This window comes from Loxodonta africana, chromosome 3, assembly GCF_030014295.1.
Source record: "Loxodonta africana isolate mLoxAfr1 chromosome 3, mLoxAfr1.hap2, whole genome shotgun sequence".
In the NCBI taxonomy this organism is placed as follows: domain Eukaryota; kingdom Metazoa; phylum Chordata; class Mammalia; order Proboscidea; family Elephantidae; genus Loxodonta; species Loxodonta africana.
This window is the reverse complement of record NC_087344.1, coordinates 204,392,473-204,413,331: the sequence shown is the minus strand read 5'-3', so window position 1 is coordinate 204,413,331 and position 20,859 is coordinate 204,392,473. Positions and strand designations below refer to the sequence as shown.

General features: G+C 44.6%; 1 protein-coding gene across 1 annotated transcript in view; it reads right to left on the bottom strand.

Moving 5' to 3' along the window:
* The window catches only part of STYXL2 (serine/threonine/tyrosine interacting like 2), a 43,874-nt gene that overhangs the window by 8,767 nt on the left and 14,248 nt on the right, over window positions 1-20,859 (bottom strand). Inside the window, exons 2-4 of the mRNA XM_003415218.4 lie at window positions 10,417-10,511; window positions 6,903-7,134; window positions 4,381-4,598 (exon numbers count right to left, since the gene is read on the bottom strand). Coding sequence (XP_003415266.1) covers window positions 4,381-4,598; window positions 6,903-7,134; window positions 10,417-10,511 — 545 coding nt within the window. The remainder of the gene's footprint in view (window positions 1-4,380; window positions 4,599-6,902; window positions 7,135-10,416; window positions 10,512-20,859) is intronic.

Genomic DNA, 20,859 nt, shown 5'->3' with positions numbered 1-20,859 from the left:
AGGTTTTCTTGGCTGTAATCTTTAGGAAAGCAGGTTGCCAGGTCTTTCTTCCACAGAGCCACTGGGTGGGTTCTAACTGCCAACATTTTGGTTAGCAGCTGAACACTTAACGGTTGCTCCACTGGGGCTCCTTCCAAAGCATTACAGACAAGAGGAAACAACAGAAACAGCCTCAGGGGTCAATTCAAGGTGTAGTGAGAGCTTCTCAGCCAAGTGTAGGAACTACCCACAAAAGCAGCCATAGTAACACCGTCCTTTAGCCTCCCTTGCCTCCCTTGCAGGAGTGTGGAGAAATGGGAGGGTGAGGCTGAACGGAGCGGATGGGTAGCAAGAGCAGAGGAAATCCATCGCTTGGACCCTGCACAGGCCCTGAAGGTGACCTGGACTCCATCTGGTCCCAAGAAAAGGTTAATTTCCAAGGGCCTCAGGCCCCTGGCGGAGCTAACACACTCGCCAGCACTGCAGGCAACGGTGCGCCCACTCCTGGCAGATGGGACCCAGCCCGACGCCCGCATCCTGGGCGCCTTGGTGAAACCCGGACAGGAAACGTCCCTGCTCCAATCGCACAGCAACTCCGCCCCACCTGGCCGGGCGCGTCCTCCCTTCCTCCACCCTCCAGGCAGCCTTCTCCTGCTTTCTTGCTCTCGCCGGTGCTCCTGGAAGGTGTTAACGCGTTTCACCCTCGGTGGTCTGTCTCTGCCCACGAGCGCTGCGGGAGGACAGCGCGCTGTGACGGTGTCTACACGCATTGTCCACTGCGCCCGCCTCCGACTCCCCAGGGGAAGTCCGCCCGTGGGCGCCAGCCCCCGAGGAAAAGCCGCAGAACAAATTCCCTCTTCCACAGGGCATGTGACACACTCCATTCCACATTGCCACATTGGTCAAAGAGATGCTTTTTTTCTTTCTTTCTTTCCTTCTTTTTCCCTTCAGGTGGGTGGGCATCACGGGGAAGATAAGAGAAGGTTTTGAGAAAAGTCAAAGTGTCTTCCAAAGGAAATGTGACAAAACGAGAGGAATCTGACTGGGTTTGCCCATTCTTGGGACCTTATATGGATCTCAGTTCAAAAGCCTAAGGACTCTCTAAACTCCTATCCAGCTGCTAAGTAATTATTTATCCCATTAACCCCTCAGACCATGTTGGTCCATTCTTTCTCTTCATGGTTTTGCCAAAAAAAAAAAAAAAACTCAAGTTACAGTTCCAACTACTTGTCACTTAAACATTGATTATTTCTAATGAAAAGGCTGAAGTATTGCAACAGGAACGTAGCATGAGTACTGACGGTAATGGAGTCAGGTTCTCAGGGCTTCATGGAGCCTTCCCTCTGTTATCAAGACAACGCCTCCTGGATCCAGAGTACCGCCAGGAAGAAATCAAGGCAGATGACACGACCTGTGGTCCTTGACAAGATATGCCAACCAAAGCCTTTGTTTGGATCAATTTTATCATTTCTACAGAAACTGGAAGGTTCAAAATGGCTCAGCCAAACCGTATGATACGATTGATCTACAAATCATTTGCAAGCAGGTAAGTAGTTGTAAATCCAAGCCAATTGCCATCTAGTCAACTCCAACTCATGGTGACCCCATGTGGGTCAGAGTAGAACTGTGTTCCATAGGGTTTTCCATAACTGATTTTTCAGAAATAGATTGGCAGGGCTTTCTTCCGAGGCGCCTCTGCATGGACTTGAACCTCCAACTTTTGGGTTAGCGACTGATCACGTTAATCCACTATCTGGGTTTTGCCAGAGAGTGGTTGGTGAAGCAGTAGGGAAAGCCTGGGATTTACTGCTAGCATTGCGGCTTTGCTTTGGCATCACAGACAATATAAAATTAGGACAGTGGTTCTCAAAATATGGTCCATGGACTCCTGTGGATCTCAACAACTTTTCAGGGAGCCTGTGAGGTCAGAGCTATTTTCCTAATACGGAAACATCATTTGCCTTTTTCATTGCGTTGACATTTGCACTGACAATACAAAAGCAACAGTGGGTAAAGCTGCTTCCCAACATAGGGTAGTTGTCGGAAGGGAAAATTCTTGTGCACTTGTTTTAGTTGCAAGCTAAACTAGCTACTTTTCCCATTTTTACTTGAAAGAATGATTGACAGGCAAATTATAGTTATTCAGACTTGGGTATTTGGCAGAAGTTTTCTTGAAAGTAAATGAAGTGAGCTTGTCATATCAAGGAAAACAATCAACAGTTGTTGCTAATGATAAAACCTGAGATTTCAGGCAAAAAAAAAATAGAATTTTAGAAAACTTGTATCTGCCGCCATGAGCTGCGTGGCAACCCAGTGTTTAGAGACTTTTCTGATCAGACCGGTGGTGATATTAACTACTGCGATATTTTGATTTTTTTCTTACAAATATATATTTAAACCTTTTTAGATTGCTATACCCTGTTCAGATTATTACCACTTTAATTATCTCAATTGATTCTCTCTCATTAACCCTGTAATTGGATGGTTCATGTTATCGTCCTTTCATCCCCAACCCTTGTTTTTATTTATCTTTCTTGCCTTCATTTATTTTCACTCCCCATTTTTCCCTCCCTCCAGCCCTTGGTAACTACTAATCATCTTTTGTCATGATGGATTTCCTTGTTCTAGATATTTCATAAAAGTGGAATCATACCATATTTGACATTTTGTGCCTGGCTTATTTCACAGAGCATCACGTTTTCAAGGTTCCCCATGTTCTAGCATGCATCAGAATGTCATTTCTCTTTATGGCTGAATAGTACTCCATTGTATGTATGTGCCACATTTTACTTGTCCGTTCATCTGCTGAAGAGCACGTGGGCTGTCTCCATCTTTGGCATGGTGAATAATGCTACAGTGAACATGAGTGTGCGTGTGTCTCTTTGACTTGCTGAAAAGCAATGCATTTTTAAAAAGGTTTTTTTTTCTAAAGCATCGGAAAGGGGAGAAAACAGTTTTAAATATACTTTTTTTCAAATAGAAGTTACCCTTCCTGGCCATTGGTAATGACAAGCAATACCCGCCCCAGGAATCATTAACATTCTTATTCATTAGAATCATACTGTAAGTTTTTAAGTATTTATTTTGCACCAGGTCACCAGGTACTGTGATAAGTAAGCTCTTTATATGCAGGTTTTATTTTAATCCTCACAGCCCTTTTAAGAGTAGACATTTTTAATCTTTGTTCTACGCATAAGGAAACTGAGGTGCCCAGGGATAAAGGAAATTGCCCAAGGGCACAAGGTATGGAGAAGAGCAAAGCTGGCCCATGAACCCAGGTGTCTCATCACCAGATCCTGAACTTGTAACCTTTGGCTGTCTTGCTCCTGTTGCACGGCTGACGCCTCTCCTCACCTAGACTTCTGCCTTATAAACTGTAGCCTTGCCTCCCTTCATCTCTTCCCTGCACTACAGCGACAGCCTCAGCCAGCCCTCCTCACTTCCGCTGGCACCCCCCTACCGGGGTAGCATTCTCCATCACAGGCAATCCGATCAATCCCCCAGTGTCTTCCCAAGGCACCTGTCGACTTCCTTAACTTGACCTTCACCTTTCTATACCATCAGACCCCTGCCATTCGAGCCCTCGTGCACTACGCTAATCCACACCAGCCTTGGATTCCTCAAACACACCAAGATCATTCCACCTTAGGATCTTTGCACACCAGCGGTTTCCTTGACCAGGAATCCCCTTCTTCTAGGTTTCCCACAGCTAGCTCATTCTTGTCACTCAGTTTAATGTCACTTCCTCAGAGAGGCCTTCTCAACCACTCCCCACAAGAAGCAAACCAGTCACTCTAACACTTCGTCCTAGTTACAGTCTCTGTCTTGTACTTATCATTCTCTGACATTCTTCTCACTTTTTTCCTTTCCTTTTTAAAAATTTCCTCTCTATTCACTACAATATAAGATTCAAAGGCCAGAGGCTTTGTCAGTCTCTTCCACCACGGTAACCCCAGTGCCTAGAACAACACCTGGCACATGTTCCAAACCAAATCCATTGTCATCAAGTCGATTCTGACTCATGGTGACCCCATGTGTTACAGAATAGAACTGCTCTATAGGGTCTTCTTGGCTGTGAGCTTTACAGAAGCAGGTTGCCATGCCTTTCTTTCGTGGTACCACTGAGTGGGTTCAAATCATCAACCTTTAGGTTAGTAGTCAAGTGCAAACCATTTGTGCCACCTAAAGACCTTTGGTGCATGTTGGACCCTGAATAAATATTTATTGGGTGAATGATCATCTTTTCATTTCTCTTTTCTCAGGAGGAGACAACAACCTTCTTAAGACAGATAACTTCCACACATGGCATTTATCAGGAGTTTTTTTTTTTTTCTAAACATCCCTCACTGTTGCCTTCCCTCTGTGAAATTCTAGCAGTCTGCAGCAGGCAGACCCCCTCACCTCTGTAGGTCAGCAGGGCTTCGTCGAGGAACTCAGCAGCCTTCCGGAAATGCTGAGAGATGTCCACCTCGGGGAAGTCATCCACTTCCACACCCAGGTACTGTATCTCCAGGCCAGTGTAGAATTCTGGACCAGTGTAAACACCAGTGCCATGAGCAGCGTTCAGGATGTGGGTAATCCCCAGCCTCTTCAGCCTCGCCTTGTTCACAGCCACGCTCCTGGGGGAAAAGAGGCAGGGACACCTTTGATAGAGTCAGAGCTAGAAAGGAGCCCTCCTGTACTATCCATACGACTGAGAGCCTGCTTGAGTCAGGCCGGGAGGGCCATAGCTGGGCCAGTGGCTCCTCTGCCGCTGGGTTTGTCTGGTGGTGATTGTTAGTTGCTGTTGAGTCAATTTCTAACTCATGGAAACCCCATGTGTGCAGAGTAGAACTGCTCGAAAGGGTTTTCAAGGCTGTGACCTTTAAAAAGCACATCATCAGGCCTGTCTTGCAAGCAGCTCTGGGTGGGGATGAGCTGCCAACCTTCCAATCAGTAGTCCAGCGCTTTACGATTTGTGCCATTATGTACTCTGATATGTCTGCAGTCCACTGCAAATATGGTAAGAAGTAGCCAATCACCTGGCAGTGGCAAGAGAGAGAAGACATGGGGAGCAGGGCAGAGGAGGGCAGGATGAAGAGGAGAACCAGACTGGTATGTAAGGAAACCTTTGAAAGGTCCAGAGAGTGCCTAGTTTAAAAACCCCACACCTTGGGAATGGACATTCGTCCAGACACAAAAGTGGCAGACAGAAGTAGTAGTAAGATGTTGGGTACTTTATGCCAATATGCATGCTGTATTTTTCAAAGGGCTTTCACATGCACTTTTTAAACAATTTATTCTGATAATAAGCTTCAGGAGTAGATAGGGCAACGATTTTTATTCCGGTTTGAAGATAATAAAAATGAACCAAAGAGCAGTTATATAACTTCCCAACACTGTGAAAGAAGAAAAAGACCGAACAAGAGCCCGTGTTTTCGATTCCTCATCCAGAGCTGGTTTCGCTGCAGCTGAGTAAGTGGAGGTTAGGTTCAAGAGGCCCTGAGGACAGGGCTGTCCCAGAAGGAGCAGAAGCCTTTAGGTGGGTATTTGGAGAGGCCTGAGGTCCCTGGTGGAAACCCTGGTGGCGTAGTGATTAAGAGTTCTGCTGCTAACCAAAAGGTCGGCAGTTCAAATCCACCAGGTGCTCCTTGGAAAACCTATGGGGCAGTTCTACTCTGTCCTGTAGGGATCTACTCGACAGCAACGGGAGGTCCCTGGTGGCCACGGATGTGAACATTCCTGGGCCTACAGATCATTTAGGGGTCACTTAGGGCTTGGTGGACTCTGGACGCTTAGAACTCTGGGAAATGGGATCTGGGCAAATGCCTATTCCATGTTGGAGTATAAGACCCAGTGTCCAAAGCTCTTTTCCCTACTGCCTGCCCTGGGTGCTTCCTTCTCTCATGGATAAGTGGAAGTGGGTAATTAATATGGAAGAACATTAAGTAGTCAATGGATCAGCAAAAATTGGCTTCACTGATTAACTTACTGGTACCAATTATGCACAGGTAAGGCACTGGAGGAATAGGATATGAGTGAGTTGCTTCTGTTTTTGTTCTGGAAACCATTGATAAACTGATTAAAATGTTTTAAAAAATAACTTTTTTCCTGATTATGTTTATAATAGGAAACCTGTATAATTCAAAAAAAGTCTAAAGAAGAAATAAAAATCACTTGTAAAACCCACCTCCCAGAAAAAAGTGCTGCTAACGTTTTGTCACATTTCTTTCTAGTTTGTTGTCCATGCAGAAGTGCACACAGACACACCAAAAAACCAAAACCAAGCCCGTTGTCTTTGAGTTGATTCCGACTCGTAGCACCCCTAAAGGACAGAGTAGAACTGCCCCATAGGGTTTCCAAGGAGCGGCTGGTAGATTTGAACTGCTGACCTTTTGGTTAGCAGCCAAACACTTAACCACTATGCCACCAGGGCTCCACACAGACACACATGCACCTATATATTACTAAATCAACATCATGCTGTGTATATATATTTTTGTACCTCGTTTTTTCTCTTGCTCTACTGTGAACATTTTCACATGTTGATACATGTATATGCAGATCAGTACTGTCGGTGGTTCTGAGGGTCCTGTTATATGGTTGTTACAGATGTCAGGGAACGGTGGTGATAGCTGGGGCTGTGTTGGTAGGACTCTGTGGCAGGAAGGGAGGCTCAGAGAAGTACCTGGAGGGACATGGCTAGGATGGCTTTGGCAAGAGGGCAGGGGACAAGCATTGTGCCAGCTTTTTGCCTGGTGATCTCTGTGTGCAGGTAGACGGATGGCCTTTCTCCAAGGCCAGGGCTGGGTGAGTGGTTGGCTGGCTTCAAATTGCTGAGTGGAGCTCTTGGACCTTGGGTGAAAGTTGGGGGAGTTTCATCTCTCAGAGGCACTAACCAGAGGGGTGGGACAGAGGCCATGACCCTCAGAAGTCAGACTCACTTCTCAGCTATGAAGATGTTGGGCCAGACCTCATCCACCTCATTCCAGGGGGCCTCATGGCGGTCCTGGACCAGGGCCCGCTGCAGGTCCAGGACGCAGGGAGTATTGTACAGGCTGGTGTCGTCCATCTTCTCCTTGACACGGTTGTACAGGTCCTCCACCAGCAGCTGCTCAGCGGACTCCAGCAGGCCTGGACACTCTGAGTCTGCTCCGACCCCTCGCGGCTTGAGTTCTAAGGAGACAGGCAGCATCCTTGTCAAAGGGTTAGGAACACCATGGATTTCCCGGCAACATGGGAAAGCCCATCCTTGGCCAGTTTGCTGTCTGGACTTTGGGCACAGGCTGAAATGCCAACTTATCTGCTAGGAGGGACTAAATGCAGACCCAGGGAACCCACTACACTGGCCTGGACACCTGTAGTTCAGGTCACCAACAGCATGTGGAGAGTGGGTGCAGGGGGACAGTTCCCTCACTGCCACCTTATATTTTCTCTCAAGCTGATTGGTACTTTGGACTGAGGTCCTGGAGGATTAGGTGTCTGTCTGAGTCATCCCTATAACTCCCATGGTTCCTGGTACAAAGTGGATGCTCAGAAATATTTACTTGAATGAGTAAATTATATTTTCTTAACATAATTCACTCTGCGGAAAAGTAAAACTCTAAGTAGTCACTAATGCCCTATCTCTTTCTACATTTACTTATTTATTTTGTTTATTGTCTGCATCCCCCACTAGACTGTGAACACTTGTGATTCTCAGCCTCTCTGCTCTCAGACAGGTGGCAAAAATTTGACCTGAGCTCCAATGGCAGTCTCAACACAGGACTCAGACCTTCCTGCACAGCAGGTCAGGAAAGCTCAAATTCCAAATGAGCCCAAATTCCAACTCACTCATGTCGGGAATGCACCTTTCTTCTTCTCTTCCTAACATATTTGTTCAAGATTTAGCAAGTATTTGGGGGAAGTAAGACGTTTCCCTTCTCTAAGAAGGCAGGCAAGAATAGCGGACAGTAAAGCTTTTCCTTCCACTTGGGAGACAAAAATACTGAACAGAAAGAAAGGGAGAAGCAAACAAACAAAAAATGGAGTGAAGTAGGAAAGGTGTGGCCTTTGTGCTGGCCACACTTGTTGCAGGTACCATCTCTGTCCCTGACAGTCTTGGTATCTGAGCTGAGACTAGTGAAGAGTTCTCTGCATTTGGGAAATTGACTCGGCCCAGTGTTCACGGAATGAGCTTGAAAAAGTGCCTGTAAGCTGGGCTTCCTGCTCAAGGACTAAGAATCCTGGGAATCGTTTCTGCCCAGGCCGAGGACTACATTTCCGTAAAGTTTCTCTGTTCTCTCTCTCTCTCATCTAAACCACCCAGTAGCTGCCTGATGGCCCCCACAGCCCAGCCTCAGCTCTGAGCTCTAAGTGATCTCTGATCTCCTTTTCAAAAGCTGAAAGAAGAAAACATCTACAATCCCAGCACTCTGTAGTTTAAACAGAAGAAGGCTTCCAGTTTTCTCTTGCTCTCCTGGAATCTTAAATACAAAATATAAAAGTCCCTCTCCTTCCAACTTAGATAATGTCTTCCCTTTATTACATATAAAAAGTAAAACTGAGGAAGGTAGGTTGTTGTTTTGATTTCTTCTTTTTCAGTTTAAAAATAAATGTGCCAGTTCCCTCATCCAAACCCAAACCAAACCCGTTGCTGTTGAGTCAATTCTGACTCATAATGACCCTATGGGACAGAGAAGAACTGCCCCATAGGGTTTCCAAGGAGCAGCTGGTGAATTCCAACTGTCGACCTTTTGGTTAGCACCTCATTTCTTAACTGGCAACTCCAAATTTCCCTAGGCCCCTTGTTCACACCTCAGCCTGTTAGAGTCCAGCTCCCTGCCTGCATCTGTTCCTCCCATTTATGTCTACTGCTATGGTTTCTGCAGAAGCAATGTAAACCGTAACACCTCCTCTTCTCCGCTCTCTCGATGTGTGGCATGGGCAGACGTCCGTGAAAATGGAAGGTTCTTCAACACACACTTTCACCCCATGATCACCAGTGAGCAGGGTATTGTTGGGAAATATGAGCTAATACGTTTTCCTTTCTCAGGAATATATTCTTTTTTTTCCCCCTACCTCACAGCCCTTTAGCCACTAAGACTAATGTCCCAGAGAAGGGCAAAGTAGATAAGACCTAGAATAAAGAAGGTATTACTCAGCTTCTAGTTACAAACTAGAGTTTGAATGTCCAAAGTATTTGATAGACTTGAAGGTGAGCTTTCAAAAAGAGAAAATGTTTTTCTCATGACTCTTGAAACTGTGTTTTTACTTAGCAAGAACCCAAGTCTGAGAGTAGGCCACAGAGTGGAGCCCAGAGCAGGGAAGAAATAGAATTGACACTGAGGGAAATTCCCAGCCATACAGAAGGAGGAAAAGATCTTCTAGAGTTAGGGTGGTGCTGGAAGCAATTCAGAGAGAACTAGACCAGGGTGAAGACACTGACTGGGTTCCTGGGCGGTGAACTGGCTTGGAGCAAGATAATAGGGACCCCAGATAGGCTGGTTAAGGAAAACAAGAAAAAGCATCAGAGGCGGCTTGAGAAGATGATGCTTCACAGATGACCAGAGGAGCCAACAGCAGCAGATAGAACTCCTGGTTCCCGTGAGGTGTGCAGGAGATTCCAGTATCCTTGAGGAAGGGGACCTAGTGGAGACCCAAAGGGCCAGGCGGATGAAAAAGCCTGGGGTTAGGGCAGAGAAGGAGCAGACCGTGTGGTTCTGTGACTGAAGCAGAAAAGGGATCAAGGCCACCAGCAGAGGATGCCAAAGAAAGCCCAAACAGTAACCTGGCCTCATTTCGTCAGCAGTGCTGCCTCTATCCCACCTACCCCAACAGAAGTGCAGAGATGTCACCTGGGAAAAAGGAAGGGAAAAGGGACAAAAAAAAATCTCAAAAAATTATTTGCCCAAAAATGACTAGGCAAAAAAATCCATCCAATCAGGCTGAGTATCCTTGAGTGTAATCTAGTACAGTATCCACTTTGAAATTTACTGTATCAATATCAACATCTCTCCCTGTCATACCTTTCCTGACTCCTCCCCTGGGCATACTCCAGTTTGAAGACCATCTTTAAACAATGAATGGAAATGCAAGCCTAACCCTAGGCATCCCTTTGAACAGAACTCTCTGGAGGCCGCTTGTCATTTCTGGGGCTCAAGGTCTGTCTCTAGCATGAGCTGCCCCAGGACCCCTGAGGATAAGCAGAAAACTTAATGGGGGTCCTCAAAGGCTGGAGCTGCCTCCCTGGCTGTAGACCGGGGTAACTGTTCACACCAGTGTATAATAATGTGCATCTCTGTCCTGTGAAGGCTGATAAACAGGGTTTGGCAGAATTGTCTTCTTTGGATCTGCTCCTCCTAATGTGAGGGCAATACCTGAGAGGCATGTTTACAACTTCCAAACGCCCGCTTCCCCCCAGAGTTTCCATTTGACCCTTGAAATCACTCTGCTCCCACCAGCTTTTGCATGTCTTACCTTCACTGATGATCTGTTTGGCTGCAACGCCTGAGGAGAGGTGAATGGGCTCCATGAAAATGCTTTCTGTTTCTGCATCTGAGACCATTGAATACCTAAGAAAAGAGGGTGTTCACATGAAATGACCCCGGGCAGCATCTGAGGAGTGGAAGGCATGTTTTTTTCAGAGGAGAAACCTGGATCTGATTTTATCCATACATAGTAGACCAGAAGATAGAGATAAATGGGGTGCCTTCCCAAGCTTAGGGAGCCTGGTAATGAAGAACGCTGGGCATCCTGTAGCTCAGTTGCCCATCCATAAGGCAAGGGTTGGCACCTCTAGTGTGTGAGCTGATGTTTAATGACGTGGAAGTCTAGATTGTGGAGTGAAGAGTTCATGGTTGGCAGGAACTCACCCTGTTGTGGTCTCACTTTCTCTACTGTGTTCCCACCCCTGGATATCTTACTACTCTTTTTTTTTCTCTTGTCTCCATGTTCCACTACCTATACTACAGGATGTTCCTAACTATGCCTTTTCCAAGATTCTGTGGGGCTGGTTGGTCTGGGTAGGCAGCCGCCATTCCCTCCATTCCTCATGTCTTCTCCCTGCTTGCATGAGAATGGGCACAGCACCAAGAGAGCTGCCAAATATGTGCTGAAACACACAGACCCTCATTCGAACACAAGAAATCAAGGATCATGCTGAGCCCAGGGAAGGAATAAAGTAACTTGAGTAATTGTCAAGGGTGATTTCTCAGAATGATTTCAGCAAGAATTTCCAAAGAGATCTTTGGGGAACATGGAGAATCCTAGCACAGAGACAGCATCCCAAGGGTTAGGACCATACTGCAATGGTGAATACTCTCCTTCTGAGTGAATTCTCCTGTTTTCCTGGTTTTAGAGTAAGCTTTGAGATTTTTCACTTGCTCTTTCCTTTAGGTTCAGATAGGCTAAAAAAAAAGTGGAGGGATTTAATGGATACCATTTTTTAGTGCCTTCTATTAGCTTAATTCTGACAAACCCCACAAAATAAGCATCAGCATTCCTGCTATACAGCTGAAGAAATTGTGGCTCAGAGAGGTTAAGAAAATTGCTCAAGGTAGTGTCAGAGCTAAGTTGTAAACATAGAGGACAGTCCCACTCTAAAGCCAGTCTTCTGTGTACCACAACACATGCTATCATTTGCATTGGAATGGAGAGGTAAGTCAGGTGGTGGAAGCAACTCTAGCTGGACCCCCAGGATGAACATAGAATTGGACACAAAGAACTGCTCACAAAATACTTGTTAAAAGCAAGGATGGATGGATGGATGGACGGATGGATGGATGGACAGAAGGACGGACGGACGCATGGATGGATGAATGGATGGATGCATGGATGGATGCATGATGTATGCATGATGGATGGATGGATGGATGCACGGATGGATGGATGCATGGATGATGCATGGATGGGTGCATGGATGGATGCATGGGTGCATGGATGCATAGATTGAGTTAAATTAAGCTGAGTCCAACTGAACTGAATAGAGATAACTTGAGTTGAGAGGAGTTGAATTAAACTGAATTGACTAACTGAACAATTCTATTGTACTAGACATCCACACCATCAGAGGCTGCTCTTGGGAAAATGATGTTCTCAGAGCCAACAAAGCTACAGAGATGAAAATGCCCTTGCCAAGAGGAAGGAGTAGCCTGTAACTCTGCTCAGGACATGGCCAGACCTGCCCGGGCAGTGTCAGAGATGGCACCATCATTGGTAGCTCCTGAGGGTTTTTCAGTAGCAGTTGTGTTGGATCATCCTTACTCTGACACGAAGTACTCCTTATAACCAGAATATGCATTTTCAAATGACTAAGGAGTGGAAGTAGATTAAGAGTGAGCTTTGTGGGATATTATCCTAGGATAGAACTAGGGAGATCATGAGAGACCTCATTGCTTGGTGGAGGTAATAAAGATAAAAACACCTGGTTGGGGGTAGGAATGAGGTCTGTAAAGAGGCAGACTAGGTTGATCTTGTTCACCCCTGTATCTCCAGCACATGGAAGGTGATTAGGCAAGAATTAATGGCTGCATGAGTGAATGGTGGCAGACAGGCGGGTAGATGAATGAACAGATAGATGGCTGGATGAATGGATGGGATATGCTAGCCCTAGACAAGGTGTCCACCTTGGAGATCAAACTTGATGTTCTCCAAGGTCCTACAGTCTCTGGCCTCTTCCTCCTGTCCATTCTCAGCTTACAGCTGGGGTCTCTCTGGTTCATTCCTTTCTCTTACTGTGATCTTCTTTTGGTTGTTCATCCTCACCAAGTTTTCTTTTGTCCAGGGACCTTTCAGAAGCCCATTTCCAGTGCCTGCGTGCTCATACCTCCCCCTCTTCACCCATCCTTCAGATCTTAGCTCAATCATCACTTCTTCAGGGAAATCTTCCCTGACCTCCACCTGTCGTTACACCACACACTTCTCCCTTCTGATGCTTCTATCACATGAAATTGTACATTTATTTACGAGATCATTTGATAAATATCTGTCTCATATACTAGACCATCACTCTATGAGGGCAGAGACCATGGCTAGATTTATTTTGCTAACCATGTTACATAGCACAATGTCCAGCACAGTATAAATGCTTAATAGATATTCTCTGACTCACTGAATTTGTCCTCAATAGCACCATATATAAGGGACTGTGGCAATTACAACAATCAGCAGCAAGTAGTTATCAAGTACCTCTTCTGTGCTCATCATTTTACTGGGATACCAGTAGCAAGCCCAGGAGCAAAACCAGGGCCCTGGCTGTGTTCTGTTCATGCCAACTCTTTGCTCTTCTGAGGCCAAGATGTATATAATTTCTGAGGCTTACTTTGGCGGCCAGAAATTTTTTCTTATGGTGGATTTAAGAAGGTCATAGATCTGTGACACTCCTTGTATAGAAACCCCTCTCCTTGATTCTGGGTTGTCTCTGTGACTATTTGACCAATAGGGTACAGTGGGCGACTCTGTACCAGTTTTTGAGCCCAGGCTTTAAAGGTAACTTCCCCTTCCTGGCCCTTGGTGCTCTCTCTGGGAGCCCTGAGTTGACACAGAAGTCCAATTACCCAAACGCCACCAAGCTGAAAGGCCATTAGACAACAGTCTTTGCTGAGCTCCCAGCCAACAGTCAGCACCAACTTGCCAGCCATCAGCCTGTGGACCAGCCCTCTTAGAGGTAAATAATCTAGCCCAGCTGACACCACATGAAACAATGACAAGCTGCCCAGTTGGGTCCTGTCTAAATTCTTGACCCCCCAAAGAGGGAAGCAAATAAAATGGTTGTCTTAATTCGTTATGTTTTGGGGTGATTTGTTAAGTAGCTATAGTACTATTCCAAGGGCTAAGATGTAAGCTCTGAGCAGATGCTAGGATAATCTTCCTAAGAGTAATACAGAACCTAATAAATATCTGACTGACCCAAATTTGTTGGGTTGGGGAGTAATAAGAAATGAATACCAATATGGGACAGCAAGCCCTGCCTCTCCCCCAAAGTCCAGCACTTCAGACTCTGTGAACATTCTGAGCAGTCTTGTTTGCAAAATCAGCCATTCAGAAAGTGAGAGTGAGAGCCTCAAATTTTATATAAATTTGAATTACATTTCCATTTCAACAATATTTATTAAAGATTTTATTATATTTCCTATAATTAATATTATGTAACATGATTAATGATCATATTGTATTATAAGATATTACTGTATTTGTAATTAACATTATGTTATGGTATTATTAATAAAATATTGACAATTTCATTTATTAAGAGTCCATATTATATAAAATGGGGTTCGGGGGCAAACATCCAAGTCAAGCCACGAGAGGGTAACTAGCTGAGAATTCTTGTTTACTGTGGTGACTAGAAGGGCTTCCTCCCCACACAGCCTCTCATTTTTTACACAAGGTCAGTTTTCTTTGTTCCTCTGAGGGCCTTCAGGCTTCCGCATTCCAAGGAGGCTTTCTCACATCCGTAATCAGTATTCCAAGCAACTGATACACACTGAGCCCTCACCTGTCAGGTGTACAGATGCCCCCCCCTCTCCCGGAGAACTCAGCAGGCGGTGTTGCCAGGATCCTGGCCCAGGAAAGCCTAGCCGGGGCCCTTCATCAGGCCATTTCCCTTAACAGCGTAATAGCGTTGACTCCAGATTGTGCGGATTTGGTTTCATGAAACAGGTGCTGGACACTGAGGATATGCCCTAAGTATACCTCAGCTCTGAGGCTGTGGGCTCGCTATGGGAGAATTCAGAATTAAAATTTTAAAACAGAAAGTACTGAGAAACAGCCTTCCTTCCTGTGAGTGGTAAAGACTGAACTTCAGCTAATTAGACAGTGAATCTGAGAACTCACTCGTGAAGACCCTGCTCAGTACACTTTTGAGAAGTTGGTGGATTTATGATTGAGAAAAGAAGGGGCTTAAGGAAAGGCCCCCCGCCCCCCCACCCCCCCCCCCCACAATGTTTCTGTCCTTGGCTGCTGAGGATAGATCGAGTGCAAGCAGCAGTGAACTACGGTCAACATAACCCAATTGCGAATGTAGGATATGATTACCAGTGATTTTTATGAGTCACCTGCTATTAGGAGAGATGTAAAGCTAACAGTAATAACAGTTTTGTCAAAGACATGGTTTATTAAGGCTATTAAAGAAGGGTGTGGGGATCAGAACTCAAAGGGCCTGACTGAGAACAGCATTTCAGGGCTGAGGAGTCGAGCCCTCCTTTTCCACAGAGAAGCAGGATTGCAGCAAAAGAAAGGAGGAAGAAGGCCTTGTTTACATTCACAGGGCCAGGGAGAAAGCGAGCTGGAGGTTTTGATTTATGACCACATCTATGCCCCAACTAGTATACCTGAGATGGTGTGCGGGGACATTCACACCCTGATTAGATAGAAGCCGGGCTGCCTGCTCAAGAAAAACAGGCAGGGAGAAAGAGGCCCTTGGATCGATACACACCTCATCATAGGCTCAGGAAGCTGTGGCTAAAAAGCCTTGAGGGTGAATTGAAAGAGAAACAATAAAGGGAGCTTGATAGACTCCCAAACCGAAAGCAGGAGGCTGGTATAAAAAAAAAATATAGCTTCCTTTAAAGCTGCTTTTTTAAAATTGCAAACTGTGACCCATTCGTGTATCATAAAATCAATTTAATGGGTGGTGCCTGTTTGGAAAAAGAAAGAAAGAGGTAGAACAGCACTCCCCATTGTAAAGATAAGTGCAGTTTTGTGGAACTTTATAAAAATTTATACATATATACATATATATATATGTTCTGAGTTCAGATGTAAATAATACGTCCTTCTGCGGGTGACAGTGGGCAAAGTTTGAAAGCCACTGCTTTCAGCAGATGGTCAGGCTGGCAAGGCACAGAATGGAGTGGAACTGGGGTCCTTTAACCCCTAAAGCCTCCCTACAGCTGCTCACTTTGTGTCAAGGAGTCCCTCAGAATGAGATGGAAGCAGAGGTCCAGAAGCGGGTGTCATTCTTGATTTGGCCCCTTCAGAGAAAAAAAAGTTTTCTGCACTCTTTGTAAGTGTTCACAGTCACTTCAGGGAAAGTGATCACACACAGGCAAAGTCCAGGCTCCACAGAAGAAGCAAAGTCAGTAAACTGAAGAAAATCAATTTTTCAGCAAGCTGCTTCCAGCAGGCTTAGTGAAAGAGCTGAGGTGGAAAATTTTTCACAGAAAAAGAAATATGAAAGAGAAAGGATAGATAGGTGGAGCCATTTCCCAAGAAACACAGGAAGGACACACAGACATTACCCATCATGCTTGCCCTGTCCTGCCCCACCGTCCAAGCACGCAGACACTCACAATAGGTGAGTCAAGGCGGGGGGGTGGCGCACACAGTAAGGAGTTGCCCTGAGCCTGAGGGGAAATGGCAGTGCGAAAGAAAGCCTGGCCACATCACCAAGGAGGAGTCTGTGAAATTGCAATGGCTTGGGAAATTCAGATCCTAAAAGCCAAAGTAAGAAATAGGTTTTCATTTGTAAAGACAGAAATGGAAACTGACATTCTTCAAATCAGGAACAAGAGAAGGATAAAGGAGCCTGCTCCTCTACTCAGCGGGGAAGAAAGAATTGGGTGTTAGCTAAGAAAGACAGAAGCAGTTGTAAGTCCCAGATGGCAGGGTTTGGGGGGTGCAGTCTCCTTGTGATGGATGGGAAGGTCCGTCTTGAGGTTGGTTGGCAAGGCAAGCGTGCTGATTTCTTAGACTGTGTTGATTTGGGTGATGCGGGGCATCTCACTGAGATTTTTAGTAATAAAGAAGACCTCACCAAGCTGCTCCTTGGTGCCACCACTGGACAGGAGTTTTTAAATTTTAGCGTCAACTCATTTATCATCTGGGAAATTTGCTGGAAAACTAGCTGAAAGATGGATGAATCCTCAACCACAGGTTTTCATCCAGAGAAAGTGACTCAGTGACTAGGTTTGAATTTAAGGCCAGGGTTTGACTCAGGCAAAAATGTGGACTTGACGTAGTTGTCAACCTCCACCCTCTGCTGTCTGCTCCCCTTTCTCAGGCTCTTAAGTCACACTAGGATGAGATTTACAGAGAAAGTTTCAAATGTGAAGACCGCCGCTGGACAGTCTGCAGGCTCGGCCCCTGAGCTAACTCGCACTGATTGGTAGTGGCTCTTTGGAATGCTGGGCGAAGTTTTTTTGTTTTTTGAACATTTTATTGTTTTAGGTGAAGGTTTACACAGCAAATTAATTTCCCATTCAACAATTCCTACACAAATGGTTGCATGACTTTGATGGCTATCCCTGCAATGCGTTAGCACTCTCCCCATTTCCACCCTGCCTTTCCCATTTCCATCCCCCCAGTTTCCCTGCCCCTCCTTGCCTTCTCATCTTTGTTTTTGGGTAAATGATGCCCGTTTGGTCGGTATAGTTTATTGCTCTAAGGAGCACATTCCTCAGGGGTGTTATTGTTTGTTTTATTGGCCAATCTATTATTAGGCTAAAAGGCAACCTCCAGGAGTGGCTTCACTTCCAGGTTAAAAGGGTGTCTTAGGGTGATAGTCTCAGTGGTTTTTCCAGTCTCTGTCCCTCCAGTAAGTCTGGTCTTTTTTATGAATTTTAGTTTTGTTCTACATTTTTCTCACATTCTAACAGGGACCTTCCATTGTGTTCCTGGTCAGAGAGGTCAGTAGTGGTGGCCAGGCAACACCTAATTCTTCTGGTCTCAGGCTAGGGGAGGCTGTGGTTCATGTAGGCCATTAGTCCTGTGGGCTAATTGCTTCTTTGAGTCCTTGGTTTCTTTCAGTCTCCTTTGTTCCAGATGGGAAGAGACCAATAGATGTATCTTAGATGGCCACTTGCAAGCTTTTATGACCCTGGATACTACTCACCAAACTAAGATATATAACGTTACGAACTATGTTTTGCCAATTGACCTGGACGTCCCCCGAGACTATTGTCCTTAACCTTCAAGCCCAGCAGCACAGTCCCATGAGGTGTTTGGCTGTATCTAAGAAGTTTCCATAACTGTGTCCCCCATGTGCTCTATTATACATGAGTACATACGCAGCGCATACAAATATGTATACACAAATGTCCACAACTACACCTATACGTGCATGCGCACGTTCGCCCGAACACCCTCCCACACCTGTATAGTATACATATCTACCTATGTAACCATCACAAATTTTTGGTTATTATTACTGCCATTGCTGAATTGTATATGTTATAGCATTTACTGTAGTTGTCCTTTATTCTTGCGTACCTCTCAGTGTCACATTGTGCTGACTTCCCCCATATTGTGTATTGCTTTTCCCCTCACCAGAATTAGCACATGTATCTATTTTTTTTTTTTTACTATCTAGTAGGAAACCCTGGTGGTGTAGTGGTTAAGAGTTAGGTCGGCAGTTCAAATCCCCCAGACACTCCTTAGAAACCCTATGGGGCAGTACTACTGTCCTATAGGGTTGCTATGAGTTGGAATCGACTTGACGGCAGTGGGTTTTGGTTTACTGTCTAGTAAGTGATTCTCTCTCCCTCCCCCTCCCATCCCCAGTAACCATTAAGGAATGCTGCTTTCTGTGTGTAAAACTGTTCTTGACTGTTTATAAAAGTGGCATCTTACAATATTTATCTATTTGCATTGACTTGTATCAGTCAGCATAATGTCCTCCAGATTCATCCATGTTATAAGATGTTTTGCTGACTCATCATTATTCTTTATCCTTGAGTAGTATTCCATTGTGTGTATGTACCACACTTTTTTATCCATTCATCCATTGGCAGGCACTTAGGTCTTTTTGCTATTGTGAATAATGCTGCAGTGAACATGGGTGTGCGTATGTCTATTCGTGTCACTGTTCTTTTTTCTCTAGGATATATACCTAGAAGTGGGATTGTTGGATAAGATGGTATTTCTATTTCCAGCTTTTTGAGGAAGCACCATACCATTTTCCGTAGTGGTTGTACCATTTTACAATCCCACCAGCAGTGTACAAGAGTTCCAATCTCCCCACAACCTTGCCAACATTTGTTATTTTCTTTTTTTTTTTAATTAGTACCAGTAATACTGGGGTGAGATGGCATCTCATTGTAGGTTTAATTTGCTCTAATGGCTAATGATCATGAACACCTCTTCATGTATTTGTTAGCCACCTGAATGTCTTCTCTGGTGAAGTGTCTGTACATGTCCTTTGCTCATTTTTTGATTGGATTGTGTTATCAATTGAATTGTGCCCCCCTAAAATATGTGTTGTAAATCCTAACCTCTATGCCTGTGGTTATAATTCTATTTGGGAATGAATTGTCTTCGTTATGTTAATGAGACAGGATAAGTGTCGGGTGTGTCTTGAGTCAATCTCTTACAAAATATAAAAGGAGCAGATTAAGAAAGTAGAGATAGGGTAAGATAGATGCCAAGACACATGGAGATCTCCAAGGAACCAGGAACCACAAGCTAAAGAGTCAAGGACCTTCCTCCAGAGCCAACACAGAGAGAAGCTTTCCCCTAGAGCAAGCACCTTGAATTAAAGTCACCCAACCAAACGAAACCTACTGCTGTCAAATCAATTACAACTCATAGCGACCCTACAGGACAGAGTAGAACTGCCCCCATAGGGTTTCCTAGGCTGTAATCTTTATGGAAGCAGACTGTCACATCTTTTTCCGTTAAGAGGCTGGTGGGTTTGAACCACGACCTTCCAGTTAGCAGTTAAATGCTTCAACACTGTGCCACCAAGGCTCCTAACACCATCCATTTGTGGTAATATTTCTGTTATAGCAGCACTAGATGACTAAGACAGATTGTCTTTTTGTTGTTGAGATGTTGGAATTTTCAATATATTTTAGAGATTAGACTTTTGTCAAATACGTCATTGTCAATTTTTTTTCCCAGTCTGTAGGTTCTCTTTTTATCTTTTGGTAAGGTCTTTTGATGAGCACAAGAATTTAATTTTTAGGAGGTCACAGTTGTCTAGTTTATCTTCTGTTGTTTGTGCATTTTTAGTTATGTTTGACAGTGTATATATGCAGTCAGTTAGGACCCCTAGCTTTGTCCCTGTGTTATCTTCCAGGAAATTTAGAATTTTATGTTTAACATTTAGGCCTTAGATCCATTTTGAGTTAGTTTTTGTGTATGGTGTGAGGTATGGATTCTGCTTCATTTTTCTGCAAAAGGATATCCAGTTTTCCCAGCACCATTTGTTAAAGAGACTATCTCTTCCCCATTGGTTGGATTTTGACACTTTGCCAAAGATCAGCTGTCCATAGCTGGATGGATTCACTTCTGGGTTCTCAATTTTGTCCATTGGTCTATGTGTCTGTCATTGTACCAGTACCAGACTGTTTTGAGTGCCATGGCTATATACCTTATTTTTAGGCAAATAATATGCCCCTTCTGCATTTGTTTGCCAGCCGTGCCTCCCCCATGAGATATTTTTATAAGCGAGCTGTGCTGATTTTTTTACAGCAACATGTGGAAGAGAACTGGCATGGCAGCACTCGTGATGGTGCCTCACAGGGGGAGGGCGCAGCCAGCAAACAAACACAGAAGGAATACATTATTTTTGTAAAAATACGGTAGTAAATTCTGAGATCAGAAAGTGTGAGGCTTCCTACTTTGTTCTTCTTATTCAATAATCCTTTAGCTATTCGGGGCCTCTTTCCTTTCCATATAAAGTTGGAGATTAGGTTTTCCATTTCATTAAAGAATGTTGTTGTGATTTGGATTGGATTGCATTATATTTATAGATTGCTTTTGGTACTGTTGACATTTTCACAAATGAGCATGGTATGTTTTTCCATTCGTATAGGTCTCTTTAGGTTTCTTGCAGTAGCGTTTTGCAGTTTTCTTTGTATAAGTCTTTTACATCCCCAGTTACATTTATTCCTAGGTATTTTATCCTACTGGGGCTATTGTAAATGGTATTGTTTTCTTGATTTCCTTTTCAGAACTCTCCTGGTTAGTGTAGAGGAATTC